The sequence below is a fragment of the Apaloderma vittatum genome, unplaced genomic scaffold, assembly GCF_000703405.1.
Source record: "Apaloderma vittatum isolate BGI_N311 unplaced genomic scaffold, ASM70340v1 scaffold14225, whole genome shotgun sequence".
Classification (NCBI taxonomy): Eukaryota; Metazoa; Chordata; class Aves; order Trogoniformes; family Trogonidae; genus Apaloderma; species Apaloderma vittatum.
The window spans coordinates 9563-21158 of NW_009718863.1; the positions used below are offsets into that span (position 1 = coordinate 9563).

At 37.0% G+C, this 11596-nt stretch overlaps 1 protein-coding gene across 1 annotated transcript; it reads right to left on the bottom strand.

The window, feature by feature from the left end:
- Nucleotides 1–442: 442 nt before the first annotated feature.
- On the bottom strand, nucleotides 443–11088 carry ZNF407 (zinc finger protein 407; the record flags this gene model as incomplete). Its single annotated transcript, XM_009870416.1, has 2 exons — nucleotides 6318–11088; nucleotides 443–557 (listed from the first exon to the last, which is right to left on the bottom strand). Coding segments are annotated over exons 1-2 (4886 nt in total), but the record flags the coding sequence as incomplete, so codon positions are not given.
- Between the last annotated feature and the right edge of the window lie 508 nt (nucleotides 11089–11596).

The window sequence follows — 11596 nt, forward strand, 5'->3', positions numbered from 1 at the left end:
CGGTCTTCTGTTTTGTTTTCGTAAAGAATGAAAACCCTAATGGAGTCCAGAAATCTGTTAATGGTACTAAAATTATAACAGTATAGCAAAAGAAAAAACCCCACACAGTAAAGTCTATATTATATATTTTTTATGTCTTTAAATGGAATTTACAGTTCTCCCTGGCAATGTGAATGAACATCCTATAATTTAGTCAATTTACAGATTACAGGTTCAAATTGACCTTGTAGCCCATAAAATTGCTCATCTTCAGTGCAGGATTAGAAGTGGGAAAAGAATGTCATAACTGTATTTAAGGAATTTACCATAACAATGGAAAGGAGGATATGCATGCATAATTTTAGCCATTCTTGCTCACATCACAGTTTTCAATTCTGAAACAATGCATATCCTGCACTCTTCTCCTGGTTAACCATGGTGGAGACTGTTTCAATTTACTCACCCACAGACATGACACTTGTATTCCCTCATCCCAAGGTGCCTCTTGACATGGTTTCTGGCATCTCCAAGCTGAGCTGTTGCAAAGTGGCATATCTTGCACTTGAATGGCTTTGATCCTAAGTAAAATTTAGCATAGGATATGAGTTGAATTAGAATAATATATCACCCACAGTTAAAGAAATAAAAAAGCCGGGGAAAAAATAACCATTAAAAAAGTCTATCTCACATTTAACCTGTTGTAGATTTTTTTCCTTACCAAAAAAAAAGTGTCTTGGAAATAAATTTTTAACTCCCAGGACACAGCCAGTATATACCATACATTACTCACTGAAGTAATGATCCCATAAATGAAGTTCAAGATCCCATAAACTATCCACTTCTAATAACAATTTTGTCAGTTTTTTTTTTTTAATTACTATTAAAAAACAAGCCCAAAATACAAAAAGGAGAAGACAGTACAGTAGGTAGATAACCTTTCAACAAGAGAGCAAAAGTTGTTCCACTTTCCCCACTTTCAAATGCTGAAACTCAGGTAATGGACTTAAAGTGGCTTGATATTGGTCTAAACTGCAAAATGTACTTGTTTTTTAAGTAAAAACATTTAAAGTAATGTTACAAGTCTTCTGACTTTGAATAGATTTCATATTAGCATTGGTATTTCAGATTTGTTCTGTCACACACAGAAAATGATTCATCACCTAGCTATTGTAATGACATGCAATGTATGAACATACAGTGGATAAAATATTATGCCTTTATGACTGTTTTATGGTCAAGAATTTATGATTATTCTGCAAACTAGAAGTATTGACATTTTGGCTATTATTTATTTCAAGAACAAACTTTAATATTAAATGTCTACTGCAGACCAAGGAACTCTGAAATTATTTCTGCAAGAGAGAAGTATCAGGGTGTTCTCTGTATCACATCAGTTCAGCAAAAAGTCAAATTATTTGTCTATCTTAATTAACAGCAATCCTCTCTGAAGGATGGAGATTTTTTTTAATGAAATAGTTAAATTTGGAACATATCAGTCCCCATGTTATTATGCAGCAACACCACTCTAAAGCATGCTGTAGCACTTTCCAACTTTCTGACCACTAAATCCTTAAAACAATAAATCAAAATCATAGAATTGCAGTTAAACCCTAGCACAATATGGTCACAGGTCTCCATATTATGTTTAGTATATGTTTTCTGAAGCAATTCTTCCAATATAGTTAAGCATAATATGAAATATGTGATCTTTAATAAATATACATAAAGAGCTCTGATAAGAAAAATGTTGTACTATATCATACTTGATCAATGAACCTTTATGCTTTGCCCTTGAAAACAGAATATCCTCCAAGAATCCGCTGGTGAAATTGAGGATCTTAGTAAAAATTTTTAGAGCCTTAAATTTCAATTTAATTCCCAAAAGCTGACGAAAAATGAAGCATTTAATTTTAATCTTCTAACTGAAATAAAAAAGTCAACAGTACTAAGCACGGGCAGACAAGGTTGAATATTTCACAGTTCAATGACAATGAAGCCAGATCTCTTAATAATTCCATTTCTAATGTTGGAAGTAGATGTAAAATATATTTAGCACCTGAATGGTTATATCTAGTCAGCTTTATATGTTTAAATATCAAAAGCAGGTTGAGACTGCAGCTAACAGCAATCACATTCTATCAATTACACTGAAAAAGCTCAGTTTATTTAAATGATCCTGATAAAACTAAATTAATCATTAATTTGGTGACATTTCAGATCAACACTGCATTCTATAAAGAGAACCATGGAAATAAAACCCCCTATCTTTGCATTAAAGAATATTAAAAGTTGATGTTTTAACTTACTATCTTAAAGACCAACTGCACAATTAATAACATCAAGGCTACCGTTGGAAAAGGGTTTTTTTAAATCTACTGGTGTTTATATTGCTTTTTTTTGTCACAGAATTCAAATACCATGTGGATTCAATCCTGTGTTCCCTTAGTTTCTCTCCTACTGATTAAATTGTAAATTCGTTCCTCATTCTGTTACTGCAGGTGTCCCACAGGGCTTCCATACAAGACCTTTGCTGTTTTCCATTTACATGATTCCTTTGTGAAGAACTCGAGTTCAGACCAATCGTAGCTACAGTGTGCTGACAATACAGAAATGTATTATTCTGTTGACTGCCCTCATCCAAAAATCACTGAGGCCTTGAGGGTTTTTTATTTATTTCTCAGATCCAGAGCTGAATATCTGTTAACATCTCCATTTAAACTCCAAGAAAATTCAAGTGCTGGCAGGCTCTGGTCAGTACTTAGCACCTGAAACAAAAGCAGCTCATCCCCCTTTTAGGCTGCTAGTGCCAAATTTGTTCCACTATGTTCTTAGCTGGAACAAACCAAAAAACATTAAACTAAGAAAACATTAAACTAATAATTAAACTAATGGGGGAAAAAAAAATCTGTATGTGCCATAAGGCTATCTGAAACAATGCTGAAGCAATTAACCATTTCTTGCCATAGTTACCAAAACTTTAATAGTTCTCATATGCTGTGTTAAATGGATTCACATATGGCTTTTAGTTCACAGAAAAGCAAGAAAAATATTTTCAATATAGCATCCTTCAAACCAGATGATTTAAAAAATATATATCAAAAAACCCACAAACAAACGGTACATTTTCTAATGGTAGCAGTAAACAGTAAGGCTCTTATCAAGAGAACTGGGGATACGAACCAGCAGAAAAACACCAAATGGAAAATAGACTACATTTAAAAGTTCAGGTCAGACAGAAACAAACCTTGCTACTGTTTTATAATAGAGACTGGAGTTCATAGTCCTTATTTTACATTAAGCCAACAGAGACCCAAAACTAAAAAATTCACTGCCTCAGCTTTACACCAGCTAAAGGCAACATCGCTTGCACCTCCAGGTCTCACTGGGTCCCTGGCTCAGGCCCAATGCAAAGTGTGTAGAATTACTTGAAATATCATTGTACTGTTTCCTCCTACATTTAGGATGTGGGGAGTAAGATACCACACTTACGCTGAGCAAACCTTTCCATTAACTGAGAAATCTGATGAGAAATGAAACAAAGATGATGTGGTTGCAGGTGATTTTTCCTCAGATGTTGATTGTTAATTAAGTTTATGGGACCTCCATCAACTGCGAACTAAAAAGTCTTCCACCTCTACTACTCCTTTTATTTTTCTTTACAATTCCTCATTTTCACTTGTCAACATGTGATGGACTTACTTGTTATCTCCTCTCTAGCAAAGCTTCCCCTTCATTTGCAATGTGAAAATCTCCTACATTACTTAACAGTATTTTGAAACATTATTTTTCTATTAATGGAAATTATTATTTGTATCCTTCTACAACTTCCCCTTCCTCCTCCTGCCCCAAACCATCACCAATTACTCCGTAAAAAAAGGCAAGGAGTTGGATATGATTATGTATGGATACATGAACATATATCTATGCATTTGGATGCTGAAGAAAGATTTTTTTAAAAATCACATAATAAGAACAATAAATTGGGAAAATGTTCATCTCTTCTGCTATTATGTAGCTGTTGTTACCCTGGAACAGACGGCAAGCTAGAAAATCTGTACTTTGCCTCACCAATGTTATAAGCCAGTGTATATACAGTTGGTGGAGTAGGTGAGTTCCCTCTTCCACCACTCCCAATAACCCCAAAATATTTGTTTCTTATTCATCTGCATCCATTGCAATACGGATGGGAAGAAAAAGTTCTATAAGACACAAAGGAAATCACAAATATGAAAATACGGATTGGAAGAGAAAGCCTTCTTCTGTTAACTATTAATAAATGACTCCGCATTACTATTTATGTGAGTAAGCAAAGCATAAGAAAACCATTTCATTTAAAGGTGCCATGAGGGGAGATAAAACTCTATTCTGTAACCCTTCTCTACCCCTTCCACGCACACCACCAAAAAATGACTTGTAAAATGAAATGTATTCTTCTACTGCTTTGCATATTTAGGGCCATCTGAAAGCACAATAAAAATATACTTCATGATAAGACCTACACACAAGATGTTAAAAAGTACACTAACTTTTACTAAATGTTACAATCAATGATGTAACTTATGTAAGTAGGGTTGCTTTGTCATATATTGATAGTTACCTCACTTTCACATCCACATTAACTTGATTTTAAATGCAATTAATACATATAGTCAAGGAAGACTAATGGACTACATTCTGCACTTAACCTGGTGGACATTTTCAAATGGCACAAGTGACCAGTGCAAACCTATTTTGCATTGTAAACGACTAAATAAATCTTAATGGATTAAGAATGATCAGCTATCAACACACAAGGGAAATTAAGTGCTGAAATGCCTACATTGATTATTTTAAATTATTAGCCTTACTCTGTTCTTGAATTTGTATGCTTTTAGTGAGCTTTAACACATTTACAAGACTTATTGACTATAATTACAAGAGAATTCAAGTAATGGACACATCAATTATAAGCAACATGTCTTGACCAGACAGTTGCATAAAGAATTCTAAAGAGAGCTCCATTAGCATCCTCCCCCTTAGTTTTATTCAGTTTTATCTGCCGTAAGAGGGCATATTAAGGGCTTATACAGCTGTTCTGACCATGTGAACATGAGCGTCCCTCTAAAGACTTAACACTGCATTCAAAGTTGGATATTAGCTGAAGCAATACAGATAACTACGTTATTGACAGGATAGAAGTAATGCTGAAAGTATTAAGCGTGTGAATTACTGGTATACGCGAATACTGCCGTTATAGTAAAATACTTTGAAAGGTTTGAAATACAATGTCTGTGCTCCCCAAGATTAATTTGAAACTCTGCTGTCCAGTCACGCCCTTGCCTTTTCATAAAAAACCTTGCAAAACTATTTTAGGATTATGCCAGGAATTACCATTCTTTTATGTTTCTTTTTTCTTACCTTTTTGTTCTCTTCCTTGTAACCATGCACTAAGTTTCAAATACTGCATGAATTTAAACTATAGCTTCCATAATAAGCCATTATTTAAAAGTACAGTAAAATAAACCTTACAGTTTTAATGAAAATATGTTCATTGAAATGTGAATTTATTATTCAAATCCACTCATAAATTCAACCATGGAGACACCACTTGTCTAAGCAGAGCTCAGTGATTTAGAAAAGCTGTCTATTTAAAATAAAGAATGTATGGCAGGTTTATAGAAACATCGCAGTGAATTTTTACATAAATTTAGAACTGCGGCTTATGCATTTTTCTACAAAAATGTTTTTAAATTTTCCACTTAAAATTAAACATAAAAATGAATTGAAAGTGTGATCAGCAGAGAAACTAAATCAGATGCTACATCCCTGTGCATCACATCAGCATTACACACTGCCTTCCAAAAAGGCTGACCAATTCCAATCCCCATAGCTTATTCTACAAAAACCTCTTCTTACTGGTTTTTATTTAGGAATGATGCAATGTCATATGTCTATCCTCAAGCATTATGTCATGCTGAAAACATACCTGAACTGAAATGAAATAAACAATTCAGATGTTAAACAACTGCAAGGAAGAGGAAGTTAGAAAGAACAGCTAATTGTTCTCTCAAACCACCACTGCTTCATTATATAAATTTAAGAGCCAATTAATAGTTACAATTTAGATTAAAGGGAAGGAAATCTCTCTGTATGAAACAAAAAGCAGAAGAGTGACTGCGCTTACATCTTCTACCCTTTGATCACTGCATTTTCATGCTCCATTTTGAATTTCATTGGGGGCATACCAAGGGATATGAATGCCAGTTCATAAGAAACGTTAAGGAGTTTAACAAGCAGAAAAAGACCCACGGTATAATTCACTCTGAAAGAGAATACTTGCAAAGAGAGTGTTTCCATACCTGTATGGGTACGGATGTGAGCTAGGAAGGCCATAGAATTGCTACTTCTACACATCTTCCCGCAATACTTGCAGACATTGCCTTGGTTCTCTTCCCTCTCTCTGTTTATTTGCTCAGTGTCTTCCACAATGTACTTATTCACTTCCCGCAACAGCTCTTCATGTTGCTCTTTGATGTGGAGAAACAAGCTCTGCTCTGAATCGAAGGGCTCCGTGCACTTCACGCACTTAAAGGTAGCACCTCCTTCGGGCAGCTCCTCCACGCTTGCCTGCTCGTTTCGCATGTGCCCAGCACTGGCCAAGTGCTGGTGAAGGTTGCTCTCTGTGTAAAATGATTTTCCACAGAGCAAACAATGAAAATGTTTTTCTTTTGAAGGATGTTTCATGGCTATGTGAACATTTAGTCCGCTCAAACCATCTGCTAGAAAACCGCAGTCATCGCAGCGAATGCGCGTCGATTCCCCAAGGGAAATTCCTTCTGACTTCCTCTTTTTCCCGCCACCGGGTGACGGGTCTGCTTTCACCGAGAGCTCGCTAGCTTTCACTCCACCTGCCGTCTGTCCTTCAGCAGAATGGGCAGTGGCTTCCCCGTCTTGATGGCTTTTTAACCTCACTATAGAGGAATCGAACTTGCCAAAATTTTGCGTCGCCTTTCCTTTATCATCAGCACTGTTAACTGTTCCTAAAGCCTCATTACTACTTTCTTGCATGCCCTCAGCTGTTGAGCCATCTGCCTCCCAAACATTGTTATTTATAGTTACTTCTGCTTCACGTTGCGCTTCCATAAGGGCTTCTTCCTCCTCCCCAGTAGGATGCTCTTTGAAACTTCTGTCACCCTCTAAACTATGTATGTTTTGTATCGTTTCTCCAATGTTTCCAGCAAAATTTGATTGCTCTACTGCACTACTTGTTTCTGGAAGAGTTAGCGTAAGTGGGTTATTTTTTTCCAGTGATGTATTTTCTGGAATTTCTTCATTTATACACCCAGCTTCAGGGTTTTCTCTATTTACTTCCAAGCTTTCTTCACTGTTTCCTGAATTCAAGTTTGTGCTGCTTGATCTGTTTTGATTTTCTGCAGTGCAGTCATCGTACGAGCTGAGCAGCTCCTGATCACACTTAGTTTTCTGCAACTCACAAGGACCTGTTTCTTGAACTGATATTTCCTTGTCAACTTCAACAACTTCATCTTTCGGAGGAGTTTGCTGGAATCCTTCACAACAAAGGTTTTCTCCTCCATTTTTAGAGTCTTCTTCAAGTTCAGCTTCTGGTGTGTGTTGGGAACCACTACCTCTAAGCATTGCTGGAGAAACATTTTCATCTAAGACAGCAGACTCAGTTAAGCTTTTATTCGTATGATCAGCTTCTGCTGCATCATTGGCACATGTTGTTACATCTAAACCACTTTTCAATTCTGCACTGTAATGATGCTCCTCTGGAGACAAAGCACTGCCTTCTTTAGTGACATTTGCTTCCTCCCCAGAAGAATGAACATGAGATTCTCTTCTAATTTTATGTTTCTCTGTTGCTGCATGCCTAATCATCTCTCTGTGAGTAACAGCATAGTAGTCACAAGCCATGCAGTAGTACTCAAATTGCTTGGTATGTTTTCGCTTCACGTGCAGCTCTAAAGAAGAAGAAGAATGAGCCACGAAGCAGCAGTGAACGCACTTGTTGTCGTTTGCACCCCCTGCTCTTCTCTGAAAGCACGCGTCACCATCTTGAGGATCCCTTGCTGGTTCCAGAAATATACGGTGGTTTATATTTAATGGATTGCTAGCATGCTCCACATCTGGCGGCCTGCTGGCACTTACAACTTTTAGCTCAGCCTCTCCTTGCTCAACTTCCTGATTCTCTAAGACAGAATTTTCCAGATCTGATGACTGGCTACCATCCTCAGCATGTTCATACAAGGCAGGCATGGGGCTGTTAACCTTCTTGCTCATCCGTTCACAATTACCTCCTTCAGGGCTAACGATGATATCTGAGTTCTGTTTTCCATGTCCTTCTATTTCAACACGACTTTTGTGCTTTTTGGTTGCACAATGACGTTCCATATCCCCTTTGGTTACAGTGTAATAATTGCAAACCACACACAAATAGCTGTATTGATGACTGTGCTTTCGTCTGATATGAACAGTCAAATTCGTAACACTGGAGGCCAAAAGACCACAATGGGTACATGTCCTAGAAACAGTACCTTTGGTTTTCCCTCTTTTGGGTGCATTAGCTAAAGCCAATTCAGTTTCACCAATCCTTCGGTCAAGTGGAACAAATTCCTCATTTCTTGACATGTTTTCCACAGAAGAGGATGAAACATGAATGATTTCTTTATCTAACTCTGCATTCCCACTCCCAGAAACAGAAGGATCCACCACTGTTTTAATACCACCAACACAAACCTTTTCAATACATTCTTCAAAACGTAGTCCAATGTTGTTTTTCCTGGCATTTTCAAGGTGCTTGCTTCTTTTGATATGCTTCTCCATTCCTTCCTTACTCAGTGAGTAGAGATTACATGCTTTACAAAGGAAGTGATACTCCTGTGCATGTCGGAGTTTTATGTGCCTTGTAAGAACTGTGGAAGACCTTGTCTTATAAAAACACTTTTTACATTGAAATTGGGTTTTATTCAGAACAGAATGCTTTAGATCATTTCTGTGATTCATGAAGGAGGAGTCTGAAGACTTTGCTTTCACTGATACTTCCTCTTCCTTTGCAAGATTTTGGCTATTGTTTGATACTGAGTCAGCATGAGTTACCACTTGCAAGGTCCAATCACTGTTATTCAATGAAGTAGCTTCCTGAAATAAGGAACCATCATGTTTCTCATTTTTTTGATGATTTATCAGCTCTTCTTCCATTTGAAAAAAAAGAATGCAAGTTGGACAACTATAGGACATATTATGCGCTTCACTCATATGGTTTCCAAGGCTGCTCACGTTTAAGCTGGTAAACAAACAGAGGTGACAGTTAAAGCTGCAATCACCCATTTGGTGTTTACTGTCCTGACAGTGTTGCTTCATGTCTTCCCTGACTCCGGAGGAATAACTACACATCTGACAATGAAACTGGATCCTTTTTGTATGAAGCTTCGCAACATGAATTTCCAAGTTTTTTCTGTTCTCAAATACATGACCACAGTCAGTGCACGTGTGAAGAACACCATGATTAGCAATAACTTGAACATCAGAATCTTTAGTTTCTGTGGTACTGGAAGAAAGGGTATTTGGCTTATCTTCAGTAAGATCTTCAATTTTTGAAGTAGTATTACAACTACTTTCAGCATCTGTTTCTAATTCTGTATGTAGTATAGAGCTTGAATCATCAGGTTTAAGTTGTGTTCTGGAGACACACTTCATGTTTATTCTCTGAGTTTCAGACCTGCCTCTCTTGCTACTACCCAACAAATTGTACCTTCTTTTAACCTGCCTTTTTAATCTCAAAGACCTACTCTGTCCAAATGAAGACCTTAACAAGACATTTCTTTTATGTTCCAGTCTATTGAACCTCCGTGTCGTGTTTAAACTGCTAACTAGCTTCTTGATAATTGGAGGGAGTTCTGTTCTCTGCAAGGTATTTTCTGAGGGTCCTGGTATTTCTAGTCTTTCAGTACAGACCTCGTACTTTCTTTCTACACTGGTAGAAAATGAAGTTTCTTTTGCCACAGTATCTTTTTTTTCAGTGGGAACATTTGAAGATGCTATCACTTCAGCATGTTCAGTGCTATCATTTTGTTTAGACAAGCTTACTTTTGAGCCTTCCAATGTACTGCAAGCACTTAATTTTTCTGCAGCAGCAGTTTTTGCCCTTAATTTACTGGTCCCAGGTTTTGCTTTGACATTCCTCGCTTTGGTTGCAGTAGATTGTTGTTTTTTAAAGGATTTTTTTGTCAATATCTGTACAAATCCTCCCCGTGCAGCAAGATTTTGGCGTCGAAGGTGTGTCTTGCCAAGAAAATGAGAATTCAAGAGATTTTCCTCAGCACTCTGAAAACCACAAAGATCACAGCAAAATATTTTGGATTTCTCATGATCTTGCATAATACGTGTATGCAATGTTGAATTACATTCAGCTGTACAACTACAGTGAGGGCATGTCTGCTCTTTGGATTGTTTAGAGGGGCCTTCTTGTTTATGTTTTCCCATATTAGAGCAGGAAGGTAAACACTGATCACTCATTTTGCCTTTATGGTCTTTGTCTATGTTTCCAGCTGTATAGCCGACACCGATTTCTTCTGAAGAAGACAATTTATCAGGAACAGCAGCTGGCATCTCTTGTGAATGTTTATTTTCCTTGTGAATTTTCAGTATGGCACCATCAGCACATTTGAAATCACAGTGTAGGCACAGTAAATTTGAATTAAACATGTCATCAGGAGAACAAACAGTGACACTTCCCTTCTTTACAGCTCCAGCTACCATACTACCTGCTTCTCCAGCTACAACTTTGTGTAATTTCCTTTTGCTATCTTTCACATCTTCTGAAGAACTCCTCTTTCTTTTTCTGGAGACATTTTCAGGTTTGTCTGCTTCAACAACATCCAGGTTTGGTGATCCTGACAGCGCCCTTTCGTTTATGCCATTCTCATTTCTTTTCTTTTCAAGGTCCTTGAACACTTCATCTGATATAAGCCTTGTTTTCTGCTGAGATAAAGAGTCACATCCAGCATTTTCTCCTGATATATTTCTCTGGGATTCTTCTGTCAACTCAGTTTGTAAACTCTCATCCACATCATCGCTCTTCTTATTTTCCTCTCCATCCATTCTTAACATTGATATTATCAATTGTAGATCATTTGGTTTAGTACCTATAAAACAAAAGAGTTATTAGTCTTTTATGCACGACCAAAAGTTAAAATACTCAAGTCAAAAAAAAAGCAATACAGCCAATTAAAATCATGGCAGAAAGACAGACACAATGAAAGATAGGAGACTACGTTTTCAGCACGGTGTCTAAACCTATGACATCTAAAAATCAAACTAACTTCTAGGCTGTTGGTTACAGAGCTCTCACTGCAATGAGCACTGTATGAGTGAGCATTAGCTTCAGTAGTTTTTATGCAATCAGGTAATTTACTATATGCTTAAACCCAGGAGACAAGACTAATCCTTGATTCTGGAAGCGTATTTAGGACATGAAACGCTAACACCTTGCAAGATAACCACCACAGTATGTACAACTTTTCCTGAACTACAAATCCAAGTTCCCAAATGTAAAAGCTCCAAGGACGAAATTACCATGGCTGCTACAAGAAAAACAAAGTCAGAATAAAGTTGGAAT